Consider the following 27384-nt stretch of genomic DNA (forward strand, 5'->3'; position numbering starts at 1 on the left):
CCAGATAGCACTAACACTTTGCAGAGTGAATTCAGGTATGTCATGCGTTAGAATTTAATTAGAGCACCCTCCTCTATCGTGAGGGACCGATTTTAGATTGCTCGAGAGCCTCAGTTAATTAAAAAGTGAGAAAATTGTCAAAATATAACTTTAACCTCAATGTGTCACTTATGAGATTTTTAGTTTTAATTTAAAAATACTTCTGCTTTATTTACAGGTTTGGCGCTTTGGGGACGAAAGGTTCGCGACGGAAACTAACCAAGGAAACCGTCCGGAGACCCGGGGAAGCCGCAAAAGTCTCTCTGACCATTCCTGGTGCAAGAGAAAATTCCTCGACTTACCCAGTACTCCAGATAGCACTAACACTTTGCAGAGTGAATTCAGGTATGTCATGCGTTAGAATTTAATTAGAGCACCCTCCTCTATCGTGAGGGACCGATTTTAGATTGTTCGAGAGCCTCACTTAATTAAAAAGTGAGAAAATAGTCATATTATAACTTTAACCTCAATGTGTCACTTATGAGATATTTAGTTTTAATTTAAAAATACTTGTGCTTTATTTACAGGTTTGGCGCTTTGGGGACGAAAGGTTTGCGACGGAAACTAACCAAGGAAACCGTCCGGAGACCCGGGGAAGCCGCAAAAGTCTTTGTGACCATTTTTGGTGCAAGAGAAAATTCCATTTGCAAATTAGTTTACAACAATTAATGCTATTTATTAATTATTTTTACAATATTTTATTAATCGAATCGTTTCATGAATGTCAGTACTAATGCTGTGTTTCTATTGGTTGAAATTGATCGAATGACATTTTACATTTTTTTTTTGCGTTATTTATAAATTTTTGTACTAAATTATATTTTGCACGTCAATTTACAACAATTTAATGATATTTATTTACTATTTTTACAATATTTTATTAATCGAATCGTTTCATGAATGTCAGTACTAATGCTGTGTTCCTATTGGTTGAAAATAATCGAGTGACATTTTGCACGTGTTTTTGGCGTTATTTATAAGTTTTTATACTAAATCGTATTTTGCAAGTTAGTTTACAACAATTAGTGCTATTTATTAATTATTTTTACAATATTTTATTAATCGAATCGTTTCATGAATGTCAGTACTAATGCTGTGTTTCTATTGGTTGAAAATAATCGAGTGACATTTTGCACGTGTTTTTGGCGTTATTTATAAATTTTTGTACTAAATTATATTTTGCACGTCAATTTACAACAATTAATGCTATTTATTAATTATTTTTACAATATTTTATTAATCGAATCGTTTTATGAATGTCAGTACTAATGCTGTGTTTCTATTGGTTGAAATTGATCGAATGACATTTTACATTTTTTTCTTGCGTTATTTATAAATTTTTGTACTAAATTATATTTTGCACGTCAATTTACAACAATTTAATGATATTTATTAATTATTTATACAATATTTTATTAATCAAATCGTTTCATGAATGTCAGTACTAATACTGTGTTCCTGTTGGTTCAAATTAATCGAATGACATTTTACATTTTTTTTCTGCGTTATTTATAAGTTTCTAAACTGAATCGTATTTTGCACGTTAATTTACAACAATTTAATGATATTTATTAGGTAATTTTACAATAGTTTATTGTTTGAATCGATTCATGAATGTCAGTATTAATGCTGTGTTCCTATTGGTTGAAATTAATTGATTGACATTTTACGTTTGTTTTTTGCGTTATTTATAAGTTTTTATACTTAATCGTATTTTGCTCATTAATTTACAACAATTTAATGCTATTTATTAAGTATTTTTACATTATTTTATTAATCGAGTCGTTTCATGAATGCCAGTATTAATGCTGTGTCTCCATTGGTGAATATTTTACGCAAAATATGTTATGCTTATTTTATTCGTTTGTGGAAGATCAACTGTTTTTTCGAGTGTCCGGTTGGATTTTTTAACAAATTTAAACCGTCTTTTTTATTCCCACAAAGTGCCAAGACTGTGCATCAACGGAAACTAATTTTTATAAAAGTTTTAAAAGTGACAGGTATGTGTTATTGATTAAAGTTTAAAGTCAGAAAAACAAATATTTCTATTTGTTTTACAGGCTTTAAACTTTATAGGCAAAAGATACGTGACGGCAGCTAACCAACGAGACCATCCGGAGTTTCGGGGAAGCCGCAGAAGTCTCTCTGACCATATCTGGTGCAAGAGAAAATTCCTCGACTTACCCAGTACTCCAGATAGCACTAACACTTTGCAGAGTGAATTCAGGTATGTCATGCGTTAGAATTTAATTAGAGTACCCTCCTCTATCGTGAGGGACCGATTTTAGATTGTTCGAGAGCCTCACTTAATTAAAAAGTGAGAAAATAGTCAAAATATAACTTTAACCTCAAAGTGTCACTTATGAGATTTTTAGTTTTAATTTAAAAATACTTCTGCTTTATTTACAGGTTTGGCGCTTTGGGGACGAAAGGTTCGCGACGGAAACTAACCAAGGAAACCGTCCGGAGATTCGGGGAAGCCGCAAAAGTCTCTCTGACCATTCCTGGTGCAAGAGAAAATTCCTCGACTTACCCAGTACCACAGATAGCACTAACACTTTGCAGAGTGAATTCAGGTATGTCATGCGTTAGAATTTAATTAGAGTACCCTCCTCTATCGTGAGGGACCGATTTTAGATTGCTCGAGAGCCTCAGTTAATTAAAAAGTGAGAAAATAGTCAAAATATAACTTTAACCTCAATGTGTCACTTATGAGATTTTCAGTTTTAATTTAAAAATACTTCTGCTTTATTTACAGGTTTGGCGCTTTGGGGACGAAAGGTTCGCGACGGAAATTAACTAAAGAAACCGTCCGGAGACTAGGGGAAGCCGCAGAAGTTTCTCTGACCATTCCTGGTGCAAGAGAAAAATCCTCGACTTACCCAGTACTCCAGATAGCACTAACACTTTGCAGAGTGAATTCAGGTATGTCATGCGTTAGAATTTAATTAGAGTACCCTCCTCTATCGTGAGGGACCGATTTTAGATTGCTCGAGAGCCTCAGTTAATTAAAAAGTGAGAAAATTGTCGAAAAAAACTTTAACATCAAAGTGTCACTTTTAAGATTTTTAGTTTTAATTTAAAAATACTTCTGCTTTATTTACAGGTTTGGCGCTTTGGGGACGAAAGGTTCGCGACGGAAACTAACCAAAGAAACCGTCCGGAGACTAGGGGAAGCCGCAGAAGTCTCTCTGACCATTCCTGGTGCAAGAGAAAAATTCTCGACTTACTCAGTACTTTAGATAGCACTAACACTTTGCAGAGTGAATTCAGGTATGTCATGCGTTAGAATTTAATTAGAGTACCCTCCTCTATCGTGAGGGACCGATTTTAGATTGCTTGAGAGCCTCAGTTAATTAAAAAGTGAGAAAATAGTCAAAATATAACTTTAACCTCAATGTGTCACTTATGAGATTTTCAGTTTTAATTTAAAAATACTTCTGCTTTATTTACAGGTTTGGCGCTTTGGGGACGAAAGGTTCGCGACGGAAATTAACCAAAGAAACCGTCCGGAGACTAGGGGAAGCCGCAGAAGTCTCTCTGACCATTCCTGGTGCAAGAGAAAAATTCTCGACTTACTCAGTACTTTAGATAGCACTAACACTTTGCAGAGTGAATTCAGGTATGTCATGCGTTAGAATTTAATTAGAGTACCCTCCTCTATCGTGAGGGACCGATTTTAGATTGCTTGAGAGCCTCAGTTAATTAAAAAGTGAGAAAATAGTCAAAATATAACTTTAACCTCAATGTGTCACTTATGAGATTTTCAGTTTTAATTTAAAAATACTTCTGCTTTATTTACAGGTTTGGCGCTTTGGGGACGAAAGGTTCGCGACGGAAATTAACCAAAGAAACCGTCCGGAGACTAGGGGAAGCCGCAAAAGTCTCTCTGACCATTCCTGGTGCAAGAGAAAATTCCTCGACTTACCCAGTACTCCAGATAGCACTAACACTTTGCAGAGTGAATTCAGGTATGTCATGCGTTAGAATTTAATTAGAGTACCCTCCTCTATCGTGAGGGACCGATTTTAGATTGCTCGAGAGCTTCAATTAATTAAAAAGTGAGAAAATAGTCAAAATATAACTTTAACCTCAATGTGTCACTTATGAGATTTTTAGTTTTAATTTAAAAATACTTCTGCTTTATTTACAGGTTTGGCGTTTTGGGGACGAAAGGTTCGCGACGGAAACTAACCAAGGAAACCGTCCGAAGACCCGGGGAAGCCGCAGAAGTCTCTCTGATCATTCCTGGTACAAGAGAAAATTCCTCGACTTACTCAGTACTCCAGATAGCACTAACACTTTGCAGAGTGAATTCAGGTATGTCATGCGTTAGAATTTAATTAGAGTACCCTCCTCTATCGTGAGGGACCGATTTTAGATTGCTCGAGAGCCTCAATTAATTAAAAAGTGAGAAAATAGTCAAAATATAACTTTAACCTCAATGTGTCACTTATGAGATTTTTAGTTTTAATTTAAAAATACTTCTGCTTTATTTACAGGTTTGGCGTTTTGGGGACGAAAGGTTCGCGACGGAAACTAACCAAGGAAACCGTCCGAAGACCCGGGGAAGCCGCAGAAGTCTCTCTGATCATTCCTGGTACAAGAGAAAATTCCTCGACTTACTCAGTACTCCAGATAGCACTAACACTTTGCAGAGTGAATTCAGGTATGTCATGCGTTAGAATTTAATTAGAGTACCCTCCTCTATCGTGAGGGACCGATTTTAGATTGCTCGAGAGCCTTAGTTAATTAAAAAGTGAGAAAATAGTCAATATATAACTTTAACCTCAATGTGTCACTTATGAGATTTTTAGTTTTAATTTAAAAATACTTCTGCTTTATTTACAGGTTTGGCGCTTTAGGGACGAAAAGTTCGCGACGGAAACTAACCAAGGAAACCGTCCGGAGACTCGGGGAAGCCGCAGAAGTCCCTTTGACCATTCCTGGTGCAAGAGAAAAATCCTCGACTTACTTAGTACTCCAGATAGCACTAACACTTTGCAGAGTGAGTTCAGGCTTCTAAGTTAAATTTCAGACTAAAATTCGGTTTATTTAAGTGTAGTAGAGTGTTCTAAATACAATTGAATTATTCTGTTAACTGTAAATAAATTTTTATTTTAGTTAGCTGGTGATTTTGAGTGCTGCGAGGGTCGCAGAAGTTTCACTGTGTTTCTACAGCTTGACAAAAAAGTTCTGCTGATTTCTGGACGGTCCCGTTGGATTTTTTATATAATTTGAAGCCTCTTCTTGCTCCACAAACAGTGCCAAGCTTGTACAGCACTGGGAACTATTTTTTGTATGACTTATAAAAAGTGACAGGTATGTGTTGTAGGTTAAAAATTCAAATATTGTTAAATATATTATTTTCAGGTTTTTATGATATATTTCTGACTTAAATTTGGTTTATTTATGTGTAGTAGAGTGCTCACATTACATTTCAATAAGTTTTTTAACTCTAAAATATATATTTCAGTTATCTTGTGATTGGAGTATCTGGAAGGCCGCAGAATTTTTACTGTGATCTGTACTTGGTGAGGGGGATTTCTGCTGCTTTCTCAAGAGTCCTGTTGGCATTCCATTATAGTTTTTTCATTCTACTTTCGTTCCACAAAGTTTGAAGCTTGTAAGTCTACGGAAAATATTAATAATTAACTTATAAAAAGTGACATGTATGTTTTATAAATTAAAATAAAAATCTTATAAAGTTTATGATTTTGAATGTTCTAAGTTAATTTTTTTATTCTAATTTGATTTTATTAAAGCTAGTAGAGTGCCCACGTTTTATTTAAATAATTATTTAAATTTTAAAATACATCGATAGAGGTTAGAAAGATCGATGTATTTCGGCGACAGTAGCGCCGGGAGCATTTGGTAGACGGAGAATTTTGGAACTACCAAAATCGATATTGATATATATATGTCACCATCGATTTTGGTAGTTTTGAAAAATTCCGCCTACCAAACGCTCCCGGCGCTACCGTCGCGAATGCATCGATCTTTCTAACCTTTTTCGATGTATTTGCGGCGACGGTAGCGCTGGGAGCATTCGGTAGACGGATAATTTCGGAACTACTAAAATCGATGATGACATATATATATCACTATCGATTTTGGTAGTTTCAAAATTGTCCGTTTACCGAATGCTTTTGGCGCTACCATCGCAGCAAATTCATCGATCTTTCTAATTTTTCTCTATGTATTTTAAATTTATAAAACTTATTGAAATAAAATGTAGACACTATACTAGATTTTATAATAATTTTTATTTTAAATTTTTAAATACATTAGACATTTCAAAGAATTAAATATTTTTTTAATTGTGTATTATAAATGAACGGAAATAACAGTACCTTCTATTTTAATTATTTATTTTTAATTAATATGTATTGTTTAATTTTTCTCTTATATCATATTTTATAGTAGTAAAATACGTATATATTTCTGCATTTCTTTAAAAATTTCCTATCATTCCACTTATCGAGAACAGTTCGTTAGATGCATTTTTGAGGTTTGTATGGCCATATGGAACTCTCCCTGTACTTGGGTGCCAATATTTTAACAATTTTTTTGAAGTTATACGAGATATACATTTATTTTACAACTTTGTAATAAAAAATATTTTAAAATTGTTCAAAACTATTTAAACTATTGTAATTATAATTTTAATGAAATCCAATTATTTATTTAAAAATATACACATATTAGGTACAGAGTCAAATTTTGCAGCAGTATATATTATATTCGATCTAAAGCTTCTAACATGATGACGCTGTTACCACGAATTACCTAAAAATATACAATTTATCTTAATAAATATCAGTAATAATATTACAAAACTAATTTCATAATATGCTTGTGTAAACATAACTATACAGCCATAATAGAACTTACCACCATTCCAATATTGTTTTTAGTACCATCCTTGCATTCTTCTATGCTTTCATCTATGACCATGTTCATGAATGGATCAAAGCCTCTTAATATCCCAACAACTCTGCGACCACCATTCAATTTTACTATAAAATAAATGGAGTAGAAATAAAATAAAAAATAAGATAGTTACAGTTATATTACCTTCTACAAAAATGTCTTTTATATACTATAATATAATAAAACTTTTAATTACATTTGATTATAATTAATATTTGTGGATAAACTTTATTCTGTAGATAAAAACTAAGTTTATTTTATATATAAAAAAAAAAACAAAAAAAGTACGTTCAGAAAATACTATTTTATCACGAAAGATTGTTTTTCTTTATAAAAGAAATTTGAGTGATTCTGATCTGTGAATGAAACATCAAGCTTAACCTCTCTTTCAGCTAAACTTAAACAAAGATAATTTTTTTTTAAAGCTGTCGTTTTGATTTTATCAATGCATCATTGCATTTTTACTTACGAGATAATCTTTTATCCATATACCTGAAAATTAAAATAAAAGATTAGTAATTATAACACAATAAACAATGTGATAAATAACGCTAGTAGTGATACCGTCTCGGCGTCTGAGAAATATACTCACTTCTTAAGCTCTGGTGGATGTGCTTTACTCATGATTGGTTTTTATAGCGTCTGAATTATCTAAATATACCGATATGCACTAAATAAATGCACAATTACGAATTTTACGTAGCACCGGTCAGTGATAAACCACCGGAATAAAAACGACGAATACAAAGATGCAGGCAATACAACTCACACTCTCGCAAGCTACATCAGCTACATGGAACTATGGAGGGGACGCACATACGCACGCAAAAAGTATGTCGCAGTTGTAATCCCGAGGTTTCAATACTTAAAATTGAAGCGTATCAAAAGAACTTTGGTTTCAATCAATTTTTATTTTATTGTATTTTTGCGAAATCGATCATTATAACCTTTCTCGATTTTAATTCAATTTATTAATATAAAGGGTGTACTACAAAAGTGCACAAGGTGAAAGAGCAAGCCTATTTCACCCGTAAGTCACTAACGTGGTGATACAAGATTGTGCAGAATTAGGTTAGATTATATTATAGATACAGAAATTAAATTTGAGAATAGAATTTACATCTTGTTGTAACAAATAAATTATATTTAAAGCATCATGCGTTGCTACATATGTTGCATATGTTATGTCGTATTATTTATTACACAATTTTATAAATTTAAGGCATTTTTCTGGATGGAATTGCAAATATCGTCGATATTGATATAATATTAACAATTTACTCGGTTTTCCTTTCCCCATTTACGCATTACGCGTATTATCTGATCTACTTGAGAGTTGGATGTATTCTTCAAAATCTGTATCACTTCTGACAGCAATTCTCTATTAATGACAAGAAAAATTAATTAATCAATTTTTAATTATATGATAAACACTTATGAGTATATATCTATAATACGCAAAACATACTTTGGTAACTTTTCCGCGACGATGTATTGGAAAGTACCACAGCATGCGCCTCGCTTTCCTTCCCAATGTTCAGGGCTTGGATCCATACGTTCTAGCATATCGAAGGCTTTAGCAGCATACCAGAATTCGCCTACCTTGTAACATGCATTGGCAATTAGTTGAAGCAAATTGAAAGATTCTGCCGATGTGTCCATCTTCAAATATAATTCCCAGGCCAGCTCTGCCTTCTTGTTCATTATGTCTGAATGAGAAATAATTATTAATGTTAATCTTGTTACAAAAAAGTTAAAACATAATGCACAAACACTTACAGCAATACGACAAAAGGCTGATGTAAACGTAATCGTTTTTATATTTTTCATTACGAATCATTAAAAAAGCTTCCTCCGCTTCTTTAAAGTAGCCCGCTCCAGCTTGCGCTTGAGCGTAGTTAAAGTTAAAATTATCTTGATTAGAAAAATAAGTTTTTATCGAATTCAGATATAATCTGACTCGTTCGAATTGTCGGTAAAGAAAGAAGAAGGATGCCATACATTGTCTACCGGGTATAGTATCACATTCCGACGCCGAGGACCCCACTAATTGAAAGTACTGTTGTGCAGTTTTTATACCGTCACGCTAAAAAAAAAAAAAATTCTTTGTGATAAAATTTTACAATGCAAATATTCCAAAATAATTCAACAAGAACTTGATAACGTACAGAATTTGTTTCCTGGCCTATAACGGCGTTAACTATGCCTTTTAAAATATATTCTTGTGGAACTGCTGGCTCCAAATCTTTTATCAGGTCGTAGGCTGCCTTGACATCGTCTTGTTTCAAATAATATATTACTAAATTAAGTCTGGCCTCTGGTATTACGTCCACTAAATTAGGTAAAATTTGCAAGGCATTTTCCCCAGCTCGAAAGACCTGTGTGAAAAACGAACAAGCGATATAAGAAGTAAAACGCGTTGAAAGAAATCAAACGTACAACTGTATTATGTCGTATAAGATCGTGGCCGGAACTAAAAGAACTTGATATTTTCTCAATGAGCTGCTTCATCTCGACTTGTGCAGCATTTCCATCGTATAGACGGAAATGATTACACGCTTTTAAATTAATCGCGATTGCGCTGTCTGGATATTTCTGCAGGTAAACTTGAAGCACTTCTTGTGCAACGTCATAATAATCTAGCTTGTAATAGCACAAGGCTACGTATACATTTAAAGCCAGATAATCTCTGAAAAAATTTATAAAATCTACTTAAGTTTAATAAAAATAAACTACTCGTTGCATTAAACGAATAAACATTTTGATTTTCGATAATAAATCAAAGATAGTAGAAATGACTTTAAAAAAGGAAGTAAAAGGTACTTGTAATTTTCCTGCAGTAGAGTAAGGAAATACAATTCGGAATCTATTCTGGAATAGTGCCGCTTGGTGCTTTTCTGTACACTTTCAAACATGTGAAAAATGTATAAAGTGAGGATGTGCCAGTAAAAAATTAACTATTAAAACATTCTTCTATATCTTTTGCTAATGAAATATATTTCAACCTGTTATCCAATAAAATCCTTTTGTAAACGTCGATAGCTTCTTGATAGTGAGCTTGGAGGTAATGAATAGACGCTAGACTAAGCTGATCCTCGATAACATCCTGCAGCATCTGATGATACTCCATCAGCTTAGATTCATTACCCATTTTGTGTGCCAAGTGAAATAGCAGCCTAGTTCGCAGCTTGTCGTCTACTGTCTCTTCCAGGATCTTCTGCGACTCTGGATACATACCCAGGTAAAAATAGCAGCAGGCTAGATTTGTTGAGATATCCTGTGGTGTGTAATCTTTTTTTCTCAAGTTTTCATAGATTGTAGCTGCACGCTTGTAATCGCCCAAATGAAAAGCGCAGTATCCCATCCACAAATCCGTTTCCAAGCTATCGCCTATGTTGCTGTTAAATTCCAGTAGAGTAAGAGCGCCAGTGTAGTCTCGTTTCTCCAAAAATTCCTCCAGCTTTGGTATTTGTTTTCGCGACGCCGACGTCCGGGCGCCTTCCGACGAGGCAGGTTTAGACCTCGACAAGATCTATTGCAAAAGAGTACAAATTTTTTTTTTTATTTTAACACTTATTTACACTATTTAATAAAATTGTAGAAGCAAAAGCAGTTTATTACCATTTTTTGCTGCTCAATGTTATACGCGCACGTCTGTATTGATTATTTTAAGCGCGTTGGCAAGCAGTAATCAAACTATAACAAATAGCAAGTGTTTCGACAGAGGGCTAGGGTTAAGACAGACAGTGGCTTCACACGGACGAGCCTCTGTATCTGTACGCGTGGAAGCCGCGATTCTGAGTTGGGCTCTCTGCGCTACGGTCGCTCGTAACCATGGTAACGTAAATAACAGTCTGATATTGTTTCCTTGCGCACGATAGCGACGATTACGCAGATTGCAATCTTTGATATTTGCGTTATTGTTTTTACTATATAATATGTGGATTTTGATACAAGAACAACTTCACCGTTTATTTATTAAAGCCACAATTTACACCGTCATGTTAATACGGTACGTGTAACGAAATATGTGATCATTATTAAATAGCAGGGTTAATAACTTTAGAATTGTCTTGCAAGATTGTTATTTACAGTTAAACTTATCGCAAATCAATCCGACAATCGGTCGAATAAGCTGCAACGAGCTCTGCCCGAACAAGAAATTAGATCACGCATCGATTATTTCGTCATCGCCTCTGTTTACGGAAAAACCGGTCACTCGTGAAAGTTGACTTGTAGCAGATTATTCAGTTGAATTCGTGCAAGGATGTTGTAAAATAATCGAAGTATATTTTTAGATTATCCATTGTATGTAAATTCTTTTGGGGTTTTTTTTTTTTTTTAACTGTTTAGGCGACACGTCCATTCTTTTCTATACTGTGAAGCTTTCAGCCAAACTTATTTTCTAGCCTTTTGTGTCGCTGAATCGCGTGTGCACGTACGCGACTTTCTTTCCTGTACGTACATACATTTCGGACCACTGATATTCGGTAACGGATGAAGACAACGCGCAGACAAGAAAATGAAAACACTTTCATCGACTTCGTAAACCGGATCGGAAAACCACTTTCGTTACTTAACTAACTACCTTACGTGTAGATTGAAAAGGTAAAATTATTTTCTTCTTGTTAACAAGATTTATTTATACTTAATACAGCAAAATTACTATATTTTTTTTATTTTTTTTTTATATATTTTTTTTTAAATTTAATTTCAGTAATGTGAGCACTGTTTTTTAGAAAACCATATTTTGCATGAGGGTATTTTTCTTGTGTAAAAGATTCCTTTAAAGGCTTCATGAATAGAGCAAGGTATGTAGTGTGATACAATGTGAGCGGTATATAAATATAAAAACATTATATACTATAAATATTATATACACATCTACACAGATTAATCTGCGAGTGTACCAGAGGGAATACGAACTGCCGAGGAGCTCGCGCAAATCGCGAGAGATCTATACATATCTTGGAAACGTTTACCAGGCATAGCTAGTGCCGAAACCGGTGAAGGAAGCGTGCACAATGGGTGCACCCGTCTCGTACGAGTAAGGAGCGGCATAGGTCTTGGCGATTACCGGTGCAGCAGGAGCAGCGTATGCAAGGGATGGCGCAGCGGCGATCGCGGTCTTGGCCAAAATCGGAGCGGAAGCGATTGGCGCGGCGTAAGTCTTGGCCAAGAGCGGGCTACTGTAACTAGCGTAAGCCGGTGCAGCGTAAGCCGGTGCAGCGTAAGCCGATGCAGCGTAAGCCGGTGCAGCGTAAGCTGGGGCGGCGTACGCGGCCTTGGCGATCAAGGGAGTTGCCGACGCGGCGTAGGTAGTGTACGCGGCGGTTTTAGCGATAAGAGGAGCTGGGGCAGCATAAGTCTTTGCCAGAAGAGGGCTGCTGTAACTTAGCGCAGCCGGTGCGGCGTATCCGTAAGCGGGTGCGGCGGCGTACGCGGCTTTCGCGATCAACGGGGCAGGTTGAGCGGCGTAAGTTGCCAGTGCTGGCGCGGCGGCGGCGGCGTAAGCGGTTTTCGCGATCAAGGGTTGAGCAGCGATCAGGGGCTTGGCCAAGGCCGGTGCGGCATAGCTGTAGCCATAGGAAGGCTGGTCCAACAGGATGTCGTTGCTCGCGTGGCTGTTGCTCACGCGTACCGACGAATGGGCCGAGTCCTCGGCGCGACTGTACGTGGACAACACGTTCTGACCGGCGTAGCCTTTCTGCGTGGATTCCTGGCTGTAGCCGATGCTGTTGTGATCAGCGGACACTGTACCGATGTCATAGGCCGCTGGTCCACCGGCTTTTGCTATCGCAACGAAGGCTGCGAGCACTATAAACTATAGAAGAGCGGATTGATCTCATGTGCATATTACAATTAATTTACGATACGCATAGAAATGAACAAAATTTAATAAATTACACCGTTTTATAGATTTAATTTTCAAAAAGATTAATCTATTTTGTTAGATTTATAAATATTTAATAGAAATGAAGGGTGTACGAGATAAATGGCTTAATTAACAAAAAGTTTCTGCACGCACTTTTTCTTTTATTGTTGCAAGTATTTTTGTAGATTTTTTTTTCGATCTTCTCTATTATACATGAAACGAGGATCAATTTTAATACTTTGAAACTTGCATTATGTTACTTAATGTAAAATATCGAAACAATTCCTTGGCAGAACATGACGTGCTTACCTTGAATGCCATTTTGCTCGTTTGAGGTGGAACAACTACTCGGTTTCTGCCGAAATGGTAGCTGTCGACCACTATTTATACGCGGGTGCGGTTGTGGGGTTCAATCGAATTTTGGGCACATACTTTGTTCGAGGCGATTGGGTATGGTCGATTGGAGAGGGAGATGTATATGGGGCTTCTTTGTGGAAATTATTAAGAAAGCAGTATATGAGAGGAGAGGTAGGATAGTTGCTCGAGGGGGAACACGAGCGAAATACACGGGTGTGGCCCCTTACGAGATTCAGATCTTGCGGATTTAGCACTGTATGGTTTATTAGAAAATGTCGACGATGTAATAATTACTTCATGTTCTCGGTACTCCGATGATACGAGACATCCGACGAATATGCACAATTTTTTTTTACAAATAAGGTAAATCGCGTATCGATAATACCGTCATTGCACAATTGCACTTTCGATTTCATCGATTAAAGCGTTGCACTCTCTTTTATCCAGCTGTTTTTTCTCCAAGGAAATATTTGATAACCATAGCACACGTTAAAAACTAATTTTTTAAATATATCCTGCGCATAAAAAGGTGTTCAGATATTTAAATACAAAATGTAGAAATTATTTATAAAATTATTTATAAAATTTGTGAACTAATTCTGTATTTGTTTTAATGCAACGTGATAGAGTTATTTGCTTCTTACACAATTTATTAATTGATTTTAAAAATTAACTAATAAGAAGAGAAAGAATAAAAATGAGAGTTAAATTGAGATAAAAATTAATCTTTCTAGTTAGAAATGACTATTATTCTTACAGTTTAATTATACATATATAACGGCATAGTGATAGTGTACTTGTATATACGTGAAATTAATTTAGTTTACTTGGGAAGAAGGAAACAGTGATACAATTTTCGCGTATCGCGCTTTGTAAGACTCCTTACGTAATATGATACATTTATATAAACTCACCATGATATTGTAGGACTTGCCAAGGACGCACTTTCTCCAAATTCCCGTATCGGCACAAGCGATGTCATATGTGTAACACCCGAGATACGTAATATCTTAGGTGCTCTCGTTATTAGATACAAAATAGGCGTGATCTTTTGTAAGACAGTTTCGCACTTAAGTTTTCACCTTGAGAATTAAATTCAACTTTCAATTTTTATTCAAATTGCATTATGCAATAAGTTTGGAAAAAAAACAGCTGAAAATAAATGATAGATTTTAAATAAAGTATAGAGAACTTAATCTCTTTAGTCTGTAAATACACAGCAGTATCAGCATGATTATATCAAGGAACAGATTACAGCCAATAAATGATAAATGACGTGATAAGAAATACGAGAGAAAATGAATGATCACGATACCGATTCTCTTCGACGTCCCACTTATAAATTACGTTTAATGAGTTTTTAATATGATACCAGCATCATACATAAGTTCTGTTCACGTTTGGCATAATACTTTATTACCTTTATAATCATCGTTATTCTTTATTAATGTTTGCGTAACTTAGACATTAAATTGCGATATTTTAATTAGAGTTTCAGATCTCATTTATAAAAAATATAAATTCACGCTATGTCTGGTCTGGTAAAAATACTGTTTTTAAATTTCTTTTCAACAAAATTGTCTTGATGAAAATTTTCATGAAATCTTTGGAGATTATTAATGTAAAAAAAACCGTGCAAAATTTGTGAGATGCGCCGTATCAATAATCGACCCTTTATCGTATAAAGTTGATCACCACTGTACTTTAGGTGCTAGGTCACGGACGGGCGTGATATGCCCCTTCACATAAGTTGTCGAATTTTTTCCTTTGTAAAAGTACATCGCATGCGGAGGTTGCGTTCGTTCGTCTTTCCGTCCGTGACCCAATATTACCCCAAGTTCTTTATTATTCAGAAACGTCGACCATTCTTCAAACTTTTACCCAAAATTTAAGAATATCATGTGCAAAACGATTAAATACTTTGTTACATATAAAGTTTAAAACTATTTACTTTGCGATGAAAAATATGAAGTTTATACAATGTTTATTTGGCAAACAATATCATCTTGAAGTGATTTATAAATGGATTATCGTTGACGAAATTTTTTTTTGTAATTTAAATTTAAAAAATGATTATGAATGACATAACTAGATGTAAGTTAATTTTAAATCAAAATTGTAAATCGCCTAGTTATATTGTTTTAACATTAAACTTTTCTTTTTAACGGGTTTAAAAAGAAAAAAAAAAATACGACGAGGATGGGATTCGAACCCACGCGTGCAGAGCACATTGGATTAGCAGTCCAACGCCTTAACCACTCGGCCACCTCGTCACGCACACTGAGGGGTTCGAAATGTTCATAGTAAATCGTAGTGTTCCAACTTCTTATTATATCATTACTTTGCAACTTTCATAATGTACATAAAACCTAAGTAAAAAGAGAACTTGCTGTCCGATGTAAAACATATACTAGCATTAGTCTGCAAGCGTATGGCGTGGCGTGTGCATTTAAAACTGCAGTTTCGAATAATCAGTAATTAGCAAACCGACGTGGCATATAAAAAAGACAAAAAGATAATAACGAAAAGGTCACTTGATTTTTATTGAGTTAAACTTTACGTGATTTTGCGATGCAATCCCAATGATACGCACACGTTGTGCAATATCGACGGACGTTTTGTACGAAAATATCATTGTGTAAATTATAACTTAAGTGTGTTATTATAATTTTGCAACAAAATTTAGTAAGATGCAATGACGTTAATTCTTGTGTCACAATTCTACGATAAATCTCTATCATTTATTTATTGAGCGTACACATTTATCGCCGTTGTTAATAAAAAAAAAAAAATCTTTTATGCCAGGCTATTTATGAGATATTATAATATGCTGAGAGAATCGCAGTTGTCGCTCCGTTCATCAATGACCATCTCATCCTGCCTGGACACTTTTAATTCACATTAATTACATCGTTACGAAGCAACCGCGCGAGTAATAATTGGGATTGTGGCCATCGGTTCCTTCCGTTTGATTACGCTGTTAATTGTTAGACAGCTAATATGCATACATATGTATAGCGGCGACTACAGTTAAAACTCGGTTAAGCAATCATTCGTTTATCTCCAATCTTTGAACGTTGACAGCGGAGCTCTGGTGATAAGTTTGTGCCACGAAATCTCAAGAGTCAATCGAGATGATGGAAACCAAGGTGGACTTTACCTCAGTTTATGACGCTGCCACTGTGGAATCGCTCGAGAGGGAATTCGCGAGGCTGAAAGGTAAGAGAGAAATGAGAGGAGACCCCGGCAATTCCGTTCCCGGCAATACTTGTTTTTATCAATACTTGACTACTTATTTTATTTTAGTTTGGATATCGACGTATTTCCATTAATGATTTCTTGAGTTCTTTATAATTACAATAGCAGTTACTCGCGGAACACACGACATATTCACGTCCACGACGGTGGCGTGACAAGGACACATGTGATGATGACATCGTTATAATGGCTATTTATGTAATGGGACTTTATTATCGTACAGGGCGCGTCAAAGCAGCGAGACGTTCTTTTTGTCAGCTTCTGGTTTAGCGAAAACATCGAGAAAAATAATTTATTTAAAATACCTTCAATTATCCTGTTGCGTAAGAAAGCCGTATTTTCTTTAACGTAGAGGAAGTAAGCGTAAATGACACGTTCGAATCTTACACTTTGCAATGACTAGAGTTATTAAAAATAATTCCGGAGTTTTGCGGCGCTGCGACTATCGAAAACGCTTGAGAAGTATTAGCTGTTTAGGAAGAGTAAGTTGGTGGCACGGAGCGCTGTTCCCGCCAACGCCGTGGCCACTCCTTTTTCGTAATGGGTGCCGTAACCAAGCCTTTTTTGTAATGGTTGCCGTTCCCGTCAACGCTGTGACCACACCTTTTTTGTAATGGCTGTCACTCAACTCGTCCCGCGTCTCCACCATGCGCACGACGTATGCGCGAACGCAACTCGATTCGTGCCGCTAACTTACTTTTCCTAACCTCATGACACTTGTCGAACATTTTCAGAGACTCGGCATCGCAAAATTTCAGAATTGACGGATTAGTCATCTCATTTACTTATTTAATTTCTCAGTTACCTATATGGGCGCATAATTAAATTACCATTTTTGTTTAATTATAATTTATAATAATAAGTAATGCATGTATATAAAATGCATTATTTAATTTTATGTATTTTTTTCTTCAGACGAGTGTTACTTGGATCACGCCGGTGCTACTTTGTATTCGGATACGCAAATAAAAAATGTCAGTGCCGATCTGCACAAGTCTCTCTACGCTAATCCACATTCAATCGGTATCGCGAGTTCATCGACACAGGACATTATCGAGCGTACGAGATACCGGTAAAAGATCTCAACTGTACAGATTAGTGGACGTGTGTTTGATAGCGAATTTATTATTAATTTCAATAATTGTTTTCAGGATTTTGAGTCACTTCAATACGAATCCCGATGAATACAGCGTTATTTTCACTGCGGGAGCTACGGCGAGCCTAAAAATAATCGCGGAGGGATTCCGCTTTAGGCCGCACGAGATAGCGACGTCTTCGCATTCGGGAAGTTTCATTTACATGCAGGATAATCACACGTCTGTTCTCGGGATGCGAGACGTAGTCGCTGCCAGAGGAGCCGAAGTCATTTGCCTCGGCCACGATCAAACGTTTCAGATTTTCAATGAACGTTTAAGCCTTTGCGATTCTGATGAGAAACAGAGTAGCAATTCTCTTTTTGTATATTCTGCGCAATGTAATTTTTCTGGATTTAAGTATCCCCTTAAATGGATAAGAGACGTGCATGCTGGATCGCTTTCTACTTTTGTTAAGAGACCATCGACAAGATGGTACGTTCTGCTCGACGCGGCCGGCTTTGTATCAACGAATAATTTAGATTTATCTGTTTTCAAACCAGACTTCGTATGTCTGTCTTTCTATAAAATGTTCGGCTATCCTACCGGGGTTGGTGCCTTACTCGTTAAGAACGCCAGCTCGGACGTTCTAGAGAAGATTTATTACGGTGGCGGTACCGTGGATGTTGCTCTCAGTTCGAAAATGTTTCACAAGAAACGTCAAGTATTGTGCCAAAGGTAAGTAAAAGTAGATGTTTGAATCTCGAAACAATTGATTATCGTATGAGTTATGTGAAATATTCTCTTTTGCAGATTCGAAGATGGAACTATGCCGTTTCTATCTATCGCCTCGTTACAGTATGGCTTTGAAATACTTTCGAAGCTAACTATGGACCAAATATCAAAACATGTTTTCTCTCTCGCCAAGACTCTACATCATTCTCTCCTAACATTACATCATTGTAATGGTAAACCAGTTGTAAAATTTTATTCTGATTCTGATTACGAGGATCGCAATTTACAAGGAGGCATCGTTACATTTAATCTTATTCGATCCAGTGGCGAATACGTAGGATATATGGAAGTTGTAAATATGGCGGCATTGTTTAAAATACATCTTAGAACAGGATGCTTTTGTAATCCCGGTGCATGTCAGAGACATTTATCTCTTTCGACGAATGAGATTTTTCAAAACTACGAGGAGGGATATACGTGCGGAGGCACTACTGATTTAATAAACGGGAAACCTACTGGAGCAGTAAGAATCTCTTTCGGATATATGTCTGCGATTAAAGATGTTCGGACCGTCTTACTTATGATTACTAAATGTTTCATTGACAAACCGTGTATCAGAAAATTTCCGCAATGGTGGGAGAATCGCAAGATGGAAATTGATAAAAATTACAGGCATTTCTACAATTCTAACATCTTAGATTATTCTACTTCGCGTATTATAAATAACGAAAAAAATACAAGTGACAACTTGCAGAACGATTTCAGTAATAAAAATGGACATCTCGATCACATAAATTTAAAAGACATTAATAAAATAGAAACACAAATGAGTAAATGTACATTGCAACGGTTATTTATATATCCTATAAAATCGTGTGGAGCATATGAAATTAAAGATTCGTGGAATTTAACTTCAAAAGGTCTAGAATATGACAGAGAATGGATGATAATAGCGTCTTCTGGAATTTGCTTGACGCAAAAACATTATACGAATTTATGTTTGCTTAAACCTATTATTTTTAGAGAACAAAACATTATGAAATTAACATATCCAGGTGATGATTAAATTTTAGGATTTTAATTTCTTACAATTTAATGTAGCATTATTTTAACATAAATAATTAATTGTTATAGGAATGCCAGCAATAGAAATTCCTTTAGAATATACTTATACAAATTCAGCGGAACAGCCTATATGTCAAAGCAGAGTATGTGAGAATAGAGTGCAAGGTATTGATTCCGGATCCGAAGTTGCAGAGTGGCTGAGTTTGGCACTGGGCAAACCAAACCTTAGATTAATTCGGCAAAGCCATAAGAGGCAAAAGAAAGGTACGACATAAATATGAAAATAATTTAATCCCAAAGCTGCAATTATTTATATTACTGGAAAATTAATTAATTTTTTTCTTGCAGGATTAGATAAAACCGAATTATCATTTTCTAGTCAAGCACAGTATTTAGTAATAAACGAAGCAAGTGTGTCTTGGCTTGTTGATAAGGTATCTGACGATTTAAATTTCGAAAAAGATACAGTTGTGCATAGATTCAGAGGAAATATTATTACGAAAGGCTGCGAGGCTTTCGATGAAATGCAGTGGAAATACGTTCGCATAGGAAATAACAATTTTAAAGTATGAATTATTTATTTTAATTAAACTATTAATTCAAAGCACACTACAATAAAATATTTAATGGCAGGTAAATGGTCCTTGCACAAGATGTCAAATGATATGCATTGATCAAATAAGCGGGGAAAAAACTATTGAGCCATTAAGAACACTGGCAGAAGAGTTCCATGGAAAATTAAAATTTGGAATTTATTTAACTAGATTAGAGAGTACGCCAGGTATGCTCAAAATCGGTGACTGTGTCTATTATTCTTAACGATTTCTAGATTAAGTATTATTTAAATTTTATGGATAAAGATTTTATTATATGTGAACAAACAGTTCATACTAAAGAACGTTCAACATACCGTAGAGCCTTTACTTTTACTATTAAGTATGTAAAAAGTTACATATTTATTATTTTTTTATTTCTGTATTAAATATGAACAGAATTTAAGTTTTATTTTGTACCTGATTGAGAGTCGAATGTTTTTACAAAAGTATACAGTCCACAGCTTGCTGTTGGTCAATTTTTTTTACTGGTTTACCTGTGGACACATCTTTAATCATATCTGCAACCGCAACAAAATCGGGAAACGCAAGGGTTTGAAGTTTCGAATATACCAATTCATCATTCACTTGTACTTCAAAGGAAGCTAAAAATTAACATACATATTTTTTACATATTTTTTTTTTAATTATTTTTTAATATTTTTATGATATATTTGCAACTTGCCTTGTCTTCCTGCTGTGCCAGCCACAGTTGCATTAGGGACATTCTTTTTTATTTCTTCTGCTAACTGAAAAAATTGTTTCTGATGGCCACATGAGCCACTGTAATAAAATTAATTAATTTGTTAGTTATAAGATATATTTGCAAAATCTTTAAAAAAATATATTTTATTTTATTTTTTTTTTTAACTTAATACTGGATACTTTATACGTACCAGTATTCAACGTCAACTTTTACGTCCATTTCTTCTGTTATTTAATCATATTTTAATTAAATCACAGGTGATCGTTGTAGCGTATCTGCCTTCCGATTATTGACCATCCAGCCACTAAAAGTAACTCTCAGTTACTGCTCGATCCACCCTAGGTTAATCTAATTCTGAATATATTTACGAAGAGTGGAGGGGTAATAAAAATAATACTGTTACGCCGACCAACGTCAATGAGCGTCTTTTTCGTTCTTTTTACGTATTATCGTCATCACATATCGCAGCATCGTAAATAGAATCCGGTATCGCGATCAGAGACACGGTAAGCACTTCGACTTAACATACATATACGCACACGCACATACATCACTCATATTTTATTAAAAAAGAAAAAAAGATGAATTAAACAAGACGTGCATGGACATTCGACGATCATCTGATCTCTTGTCAAACGTAACAATGGTCTCTTTCTGTCGATCGCTCGTGCGGCGTGCCTTCGTTGAGAGTCGAGACGACTGTGGTGGCAGCACTAGCTGGCAGCGCGACCGCCATTTCTCGCCGTCTGTCATCTGCCTTCACGGTATCTCGACGGTCGCGATCGCGGGGTGCCTTGATTTGACACGCGTTAGGTGAGACGCGTGGAAAACGCGAACGATCAATTCGACCTGACGATCGGCCGGTTTACGGAGCAGTTCGGTGGCGTATCGCGTGAACAGTGGCGCAGATCTTTCGAAAGTGGCACACGTAGGCAACAGGTGTCCACGTTGATTGTCGCGTGTGTCTGGCAGTACAATACTCGGTGACGAGAAAATCACTTTACTTCGACTGGATCGGCTGCTCGTTTCCATTGACAATTCCTCGGGAATCAACGTTCTCGAGACACTCGGCTACAGAATGAATTACGACTACTTGATCAAGTTCCTGGCTCTTGGGAACTCCGGTGTCGGCAAAACGAGCTTCCTTTATCAGTATACCGATGGTACCTTCAACTCCAGGTTCATATCTACAGTTGGAATTGATTTCAAGGAGAAACGAGTGGTGAGAAAATAAGTAATAGGTGGTAAGGTTGATTGTTTCAAATCTGCTGTATTTTTGTAAAGATGCCACATGCCTCTGGCATACTTTGAAGGTCTTTTGCATATTATCACAAAGTGATGGAAGGCTTGGAATAATTAATGACACAGAAGTTTTGCATCTTGTACATTGTAAAGTAATAATAATTTGTTATTGTAGATATATCAAACTGCAAATGGCAGAAGTCAACGAGTGCATTTGCAGCTGTGGGACACAGCTGGTCAAGAAAGGTAAATATGAGAAAAGTTTTTGACAAGAATATTAAGCAATAGTTAATGCACATGTTATATTTTTTGATAAATTTGCATCAAGTCTCAGCAGTGACAATACTTGCATATATTGCACTTGTATTCATGATAGAGATAATAGATACTTTGCATTGTAATATTTTAATTTAACTAATGCTGCTATGAAAGCTTGCATCTGCAAAATTGCACAGTACAAATTATTGCAAAGATCAGATAAACTGAATCATAAATGTATATGACAGATGTATGAGGTGTAGGTGTTTTAATCAATATGTATGGAGATATCCTGCATGCTCAAATAGACTAAAAATTTCCAATCTAACATTCCACAAGTAGATTAAAACCATTAATATTTAGGTTCAGAAGTCTAACCACAGCCTTTTACCGGGATTCTATGGGTTTCCTACTAATTTTTGACTTGACCAATGAATCGTCGTTTCTCGAAGTTAGAAACTGGCTGGAGCAGCTTAGGGTATTCGTCATTTAATAGCATTATTATAATTGTAACATATTGGAAAGATCATGCATGAGTTTTAATCGAACGATTTTTTGAGTTATTAAAATTCTTTTATTTTTTAAACTATTGTCAGGTGCATTATTGTATTTGTGCGTTGATACCGAAATATGTGGCTATACTAATCTTATAACTGCTATTAACAAAATATTATAACTACTGTTATAAGAATGTTATTTGATGCATGAAAATGGACATTTAGTATGTAGATAGAATGACTTATTGCAGACTGCAGAATAATAAATTTATTTAAATAAATATAACATTAATTTTTATATTATATTTTTATATAAAAAAAAATTTTTTAATAACTTTTTATGTTTTTTTAATATATATTATTTTATGCATTAAATTTTTAGTTTAAGTAATATAACATTTTATGCAAATTAAACGCACGGAAATTCTTCCGTGACACTTTAATTAAGTATCGATCGATACTATTGCTTGCTGATTATAACAGTATGTATGTACATACATATATTTAGAATATACGCATATAAACGTATGAATTTTACGACTCAAGCTATCGTTCGATTTAATTAATGTTTTAATAATAAGTAAGGAGAAATTAATTCTTAAATAAAAACTATTAATTTAAATCATTTAAAGCAATATTTTTTTTATATAAAATGTGTTTAAGTGTGATTGCAAAATTCAGCTAATATCTTGCATAAAATTTCTTATTAATTATGATTTTCTCGAGTTATTTTGTATTCTTGTAAATTAACATATTGTATTTTTGTACATGTATACACATATAGACACATGCATATTGTGATGACCCAGACATAATTCTCTGCGGCAATAAATGCGATCTTGAAGATAAACGCGTCGTCAGCGAACACAAAGCACGAGATCTTGCGGAAAGACACGGGTAAGTTAAATTAGAAATACAAAACGTGTCATTCAGAAGTGTTAGATTTGATTTTAATTTATGTTATCTAATTTCTATTGCATTGTACTTTTTTTTTATAGCTTGGTTTATCTAGAGACAAGCGCTGCGACTGGACAAAATGTCGAGCGTGCCGTGGAAATTTTACTGGATCGCGTAATGCGTAGAATGGAGGCTACGGTTGATAAGTCGCCACTACCACATCAAAAGTCTTTAAGGTGTCACGAACGCGATACTCCACCACCCAAAAGTTCTTGCTATTGCTGACAATGCCAGTATATGTAGTTATTCAAACTACATTCTACTATATGTTGAAATCAAAAGAAAGAGCGCATTACAAAACTGACGCCTTCGATTCGTGAAACAAATGTCAATCTTATCGTAAACTTTTTTAATTAACATGTTCGTTGCAAGATTAGAAGATTGGAAAACAATTCTGTTAATTATTTTATATTATCTGTTTTACGTATGTAACAGAAAAATGAAATGAAATAACTAAAAGAAAAATCGATATTTCAGTATTATATGAATCTCATAAATAATATTTATAAGAAGAGTTCTAAACTTATTATTTTTGCTTTTTATTGTATATTCTATTAAACTTGTTATGCATATTTAAAAAATATCTTGGTTATTTATCTTAATCGTATTATATTTTACAATTTTTATATTTTTAAGAGCTTTGATCTATATTTTAATAAGCAACGCAACGAACATGTTAAAGAGCATAATATATATTTCTATAAAATGTCTATTTCGCGAGTTTTACGGGAAAATATATATTGATAACGATTTCTTGTTATTCTGCACATATTAAATGTCTTCCACCGTCGCTTATTATTAAAAACATCACTTCAGTCTGCCAATAAACTCAATAAACTATATTTATATGATAACGTAAAATGAACGTTAAATCTTGCCTTCTACGGACAAGTTTCTATTGTTCTTTTTTTTTAATGAACTGTCTTATAAATTTCTAAAATTCTATTTTCATCACTATTGTCTTCCAATGCTGATTGTTTATGAGTGACGATGTTTATCGAATTTAAACGTCACTTAAAAGTGTCTTTTATCCTACGGTAAAATTGCTGACCTTTTCTACCACTATTGTTATATGCACAAGGTGTTCAATAAGTCAATCTTTTCTTACTTGCGAATAGTGTGATATGCGATTTTCATCGCAACAAAAGTTTTAAAAGTTAAAGCAAATTACTTTTGACTGTATGTAACATATTTTTGATGATGTTATTATATATAATCAATCAGAATTGAGATATATTTAATCATAATCTTAATAATTAATATATTGAGAATAATATTGGATATACCGTGAAACTAATCTCTTGTGATATTTATATGAATAGAATTAAAAGTTATTATGTTGTGATTTATCATTAATACCTCAATATTGTGACACAAATGCTGCTAATGTTAAAAAAGAATTATAAGAAAATATATACTTAATGATTGTAAGTATTATAAGAGTTATATATAAATGTATACTGTGCATTAACTATATATAATGATATAAAACGAGAGATATAATTATAAAAATATAAATAATAGTTTAAACAAATGTTTGTCTTTTGAAATTTAATTAAAAATGGAAAAATAATATTTGACATAAGTCTCAACGATGCAATATGTAATAAAATGTTCGAACGTGATTTTAATCAAGCTTTTACTTAAGAGTGTTAATTAAGAATCTAGCTATAAACTTTTAAGTCTTGAAAATAAAAAGACAGATGATTATTTTTCACAAAATTCTTTCACAATTTTCGTTTAAAATATATTGAAATTAAATCTTGTATAAAACTTGTAAAAGTGTTGGTTGTGTTAATAGAAACTCTTTATACTATTTAACAAACATTATCATTAAAGTTTTGTATTTTCATTATGTCGCTAATTGTGACTTAGCGCTTTGAACTGCTTTACTTCACGAGATGAGCTGCTGAGAGCGTAAATAAGCAGGTAAGCTTATAGAATTATGCGTGTTATGAAGAGGGTGCAATCAATCTTAACCGTGCAGTTTATACAAAGTTTCTACTCATCTCGCTACCTTGGGATATATTAATATTAAATTGAGCACAAACTAATTGAAAATTATGCACATTATGCAAATAAAATTTATTTATTAATTAAAGATAACATTGCGTTGCACCCACGTAATTTATAGCTTGATTTTTGTACGTTTCAGCATTAATATATAAAAAATTTTGGAATTAATATTTTAGTTGCAACAAGAAAATTATGTAGCACGTGCTGAATTACTTTAATAACTAAGTTTAATTCTCTAAAGTATCTCCAGAGTCAATGTTAATAAAAGTAATAAAAAGTAGAAATTGCGAAGGTGATCCTTGAAATAATTTCTAGCAGAGAAAATGAACTATCTTTTTCCAAGAAAATTAAGAAATTTCTAAAATAATTTAATTAACGTAATTGAATTACTTTTCAAGTTTAAACTTATCGAATGCCCTGAGTGTTTCATATGTAAAATTATTGTGGACTCTCTCAAGCAGCTGTATTAATCGTCAACTATTTATTGAACCGCGGCCACTTAGTTGCTCGGGCTATAATCTCCTTTTCTTACCTTGTTCACCTTCACAATGCTCTTTTCTTCTTTGCTTCTCAAGGTGAGAGTAAGTTTCCACCAAGTCCCAGCGACGGGTGTAACTTCTGACCGGAAGTTTCACCGTGCTATCTACCCGAGTTCTCCTCGCTGGCTTATTTGCTAGAGATGCGTCGGCTATGGGTGCTCGCTCTGCATGAATTTTCGTCGCACGTACCAAGCAGTCGGTTTCAAAGATGACATGGAGCTGCTTGGTTTCGCAATTTCACGAGGTTTGTTTTACGCTAGTCGAGTCGGGACCTCTGACGTACATATGCATACGAGTTACGTGCCTCACGTGCTTTCGGTTCCTTTTCGCTCGAACTGTATTTATAAATATACATATCGTTTCCCGCGGACCTTTTTCGCAAGAACAATTTTATCGTTTTACAAATATAACACAAGATAAAACAGTTTAGTTATAACTTTAGATTTTAAAATAAAGCAGAGTTCAAAATTAATTTATTTGCACTATCGTAAAATTTAATCCATGTAAAAGTGTTGTTTAAATCGAAAGCACGCCGTTGATACTTTTTACTTTTAAGTAATAGAGATGATCGACGTTCGTTAAATCGACAAAATTAATTAATTGACGTTAACCATAATTACTTTCACTCACGTTAAAGATTGAAAAAGGAGACGCGAGAGCGAGAACGTCGCTCGTCATTTATCGGAAACTGGATATTAGTGGTGTAACGATGATCGACTTTCTGTAACAGCGGTAAGAGAGTAACTTTTAACACGCTGCGGGGCTGCAAAACTATCTACATCGGCCGTTCGTGTTAGGTGCGAATGTTAGAACTTTTAACATGTTCGATACCAAGCTGCAAGAGCACCATCAGCTTGAAACTGAAGTTCTAAATGTACCAGTTGTGATTTTTTAACAACAGTTTTTATGTTTCTTTGTTATATAATATTATGCACGATTATAAGAGATATAACTTTTTACCCAACATTTATTTTAAATATTTTACGTAACAAAAAAGAATTGTTATTTACTTGTTTTACTTCATTTTTTATTACTCGCGAGTATTTTTAATTATATAGGTAAAGATATTTAAGATCGCGATACACGTAAGGGATAAAAAAAAGCACTTATTTATTAATTCCAGATTATTAATGTCACTTTTAAATTAATGTTGGTTTATGTCGGAAAGTTGGGAATTTTAAAAACAACAATTTTCGATACATTTGCAGGAGTGAGAAAATATTTAAGAAAACGAAGCGATG

At 34.5% G+C, this 27384-nt stretch overlaps 6 protein-coding genes, 2 long non-coding RNA genes and 1 other non-coding gene across 10 annotated transcripts; 3 read left to right on the forward strand and 6 right to left on the reverse strand.

The window, feature by feature from the left end:
• The first annotated feature begins 2581 nt into the window (after positions 1-2581).
• LOC139113090 (uncharacterized) lies at positions 2582-5749 on the forward strand. Its single transcript, XR_011547606.1, has 8 exons — positions 2582-3312; positions 3495-3661; positions 3844-4010; positions 4193-4359; positions 4542-4708; positions 4891-5047; positions 5164-5361; positions 5516-5749. It is a non-coding gene; the product is annotated as an uncharacterized lncRNA (long non-coding RNA).
• Positions 5750-6604: 855 nt separating this feature from the next.
• Snrpg (small nuclear ribonucleoprotein G) lies at positions 6605-7735 on the reverse strand. Its single transcript, XM_070674775.1, has 4 exons — positions 7565-7735; positions 7442-7464; positions 6934-7058; positions 6605-6828 (listed from the first exon to the last, which is right to left on the reverse strand). The coding sequence occupies exons 1-4, from the start codon at positions 7594-7596 to the stop codon at positions 6778-6780; spliced, it is 231 nt and encodes a 76-aa protein (XP_070530876.1). The 5' UTR covers positions 7597-7735; the 3' UTR covers positions 6605-6777.
• Positions 7736-7848: 113 nt separating this feature from the next.
• Ttc26 (tetratricopeptide repeat domain 26) lies at positions 7849-11001 on the reverse strand. Of its 2 annotated transcripts, XM_070674769.1 has the most exons (8): positions 10594-11001; positions 9978-10504; positions 9796-9876; positions 9412-9661; positions 9141-9350; positions 8752-9058; positions 8441-8681; positions 7849-8353 (listed from the first exon to the last, which is right to left on the reverse strand). In XM_070674769.1, exons 1-8 carry the CDS (start codon positions 10594-10596, stop codon positions 8242-8244), a joined length of 1731 nt encoding a protein of 576 aa, XP_070530870.1. In that variant the 5' UTR covers positions 10597-11001; the 3' UTR covers positions 7849-8241. The 2 variants fall into 2 exon arrangements, with proteins under 2 accessions (XP_070530870.1, XP_070530871.1); XM_070674770.1 differs by lacking the exon at positions 9796-9876 and having other exon boundaries at positions 10594-11000.
• Positions 11002-11586: 585 nt separating this feature from the next.
• LOC139113543 (cuticle protein 21.3) lies at positions 11587-13205 on the reverse strand. The gene is made up of 2 exons (XM_070674771.1): positions 13157-13205; positions 11587-12796 (listed from the first exon to the last, which is right to left on the reverse strand). The coding sequence occupies exons 1-2, from the start codon at positions 13166-13168 to the stop codon at positions 11951-11953; spliced, it is 858 nt and encodes a 285-aa protein (XP_070530872.1). The 5' UTR covers positions 13169-13205; the 3' UTR covers positions 11587-11950.
• A 2190-nt stretch (positions 13206-15395) lies between these two features.
• Trnas-gcu (transfer RNA serine (anticodon GCU)) lies at positions 15396-15477 on the reverse strand. The gene has a single exon. It is a non-coding gene; the product is annotated as a tRNA-Ser (tRNA).
• Positions 15478-15720: 243 nt separating this feature from the next.
• On the reverse strand, positions 15721-17420 carry LOC139113547 (uncharacterized). The gene is made up of 2 exons (XR_011547709.1): positions 16768-17420; positions 15721-16416 (listed from the first exon to the last, which is right to left on the reverse strand). It is a non-coding gene; the product is annotated as an uncharacterized lncRNA (long non-coding RNA).
• On the forward strand, positions 16284-20245 carry Mal (molybdenum cofactor sulfurase). Its single transcript, XM_070674768.1, has 7 exons — positions 16284-16423; positions 17378-17534; positions 17614-18273; positions 18349-19325; positions 19405-19599; positions 19684-19901; positions 19969-20245. The coding sequence occupies exons 1-7, from the start codon at positions 16339-16341 to the stop codon at positions 20152-20154; spliced, it is 2478 nt and encodes an 825-aa protein (XP_070530869.1). The 5' UTR covers positions 16284-16338; the 3' UTR covers positions 20155-20245.
• LOC139113545 (migration and invasion enhancer 1-like) lies at positions 20062-20967 on the reverse strand. The gene is made up of 3 exons (XM_070674773.1): positions 20825-20967; positions 20614-20711; positions 20062-20533 (listed from the first exon to the last, which is right to left on the reverse strand). Exons 1-3 carry the CDS (start codon positions 20851-20853, stop codon positions 20370-20372), a joined length of 291 nt encoding a protein of 96 aa, XP_070530874.1. The 5' UTR covers positions 20854-20967; the 3' UTR covers positions 20062-20369.
• Positions 20968-21403: 436 nt separating this feature from the next.
• Rab27 (RAS oncogene family member Rab27) lies at positions 21404-25540 on the forward strand. The gene is made up of 5 exons (XM_070674772.1): positions 21404-21856; positions 22052-22122; positions 22498-22612; positions 23416-23528; positions 23630-25540. Exons 1-5 carry the CDS (start codon positions 21713-21715, stop codon positions 23811-23813), a joined length of 627 nt encoding a protein of 208 aa, XP_070530873.1. The 5' UTR covers positions 21404-21712; the 3' UTR covers positions 23814-25540.
• Positions 25541-27384: the final 1844 nt, after the last annotated feature.

This window comes from Cardiocondyla obscurior, linkage group LG02 (genome assembly GCF_019399895.1).
Source record: "Cardiocondyla obscurior isolate alpha-2009 linkage group LG02, Cobs3.1, whole genome shotgun sequence".
Classification (NCBI taxonomy): Eukaryota; Metazoa; Arthropoda; class Insecta; order Hymenoptera; family Formicidae; genus Cardiocondyla; species Cardiocondyla obscurior.

Excerpts from the sequence above, each read along its gene's own strand:
- Snrpg (XM_070674775.1), bottom strand. The coding sequence starts at position 7,596 with ATGAGTAAAGCACATCCACCAGAGCTTAAGAA. Across the intron at positions 7,465-7,564 it reads CATCCACCAGAGCTTAAGAA|GTATATGGATAAAAGATTAT; the intron begins GTGAGTATATTT and ends TTTAATTTTCAG. Across the intron at positions 6,829-6,933 it reads AAAACAATATTGGAATGGTG|GTAATTCGTGGTAACAGCGT; the intron begins GTAAGTTCTATT and ends GTATATTTTTAG.
- Ttc26 (XM_070674769.1), bottom strand. Across the intron at positions 9,877-9,977 it reads AGGATTTTATTGGATAACAG|TGTACAGAAAAGCACCAAGC; the intron begins GTTGAAATATAT and ends CATGTTTGAAAG. Across the intron at positions 9,351-9,411 it reads TTATACGACATAATACAGTT|GTCTTTCGAGCTGGGGAAAA; the intron begins GTACGTTTGATT and ends TTTTTCACACAG.
- Mal (XM_070674768.1), top strand. The coding sequence starts at position 16,339 with ATGATGGAAACCAAGGTGGACTTTACCTCAGTTTATGACGCTGCCACT. Across the intron at positions 18,274-18,348 it reads CGTCAAGTATTGTGCCAAAG|ATTCGAAGATGGAACTATGC; the intron begins GTAAGTAAAAGT and ends TCTCTTTTGCAG. Across the intron at positions 19,326-19,404 it reads TATGAAATTAACATATCCAG|GAATGCCAGCAATAGAAATT; the intron begins GTGATGATTAAA and ends TAATTGTTATAG.
- LOC139113545 (XM_070674773.1), bottom strand. The coding sequence starts at position 20,853 with ATGGACGTAAAAGTTGACGTTGAATACTG. Across the intron at positions 20,712-20,824 it reads AAAGTTGACGTTGAATACTG|TGGCTCATGTGGCCATCAGA; the intron begins GTACGTATAAAG and ends ATTTTATTACAG. Across the intron at positions 20,534-20,613 it reads TGGCACAGCAGGAAGACAAG|CTTCCTTTGAAGTACAAGTG; the intron begins GCAAGTTGCAAA and ends GTTAATTTTTAG.
- Rab27 (XM_070674772.1), top strand. The coding sequence starts at position 21,713 with ATGAATTACGACTACTTGATCAAGTTCCTGGCTCTTGGGAACTCCGGT. Across the intron at positions 21,857-22,051 it reads ATTTCAAGGAGAAACGAGTG|ATATATCAAACTGCAAATGG; the intron begins GTGAGAAAATAA and ends TTGTTATTGTAG. Across the intron at positions 23,529-23,629 it reads GATCTTGCGGAAAGACACGG|CTTGGTTTATCTAGAGACAA; the intron begins GTAAGTTAAATT and ends TTTTTTTTATAG.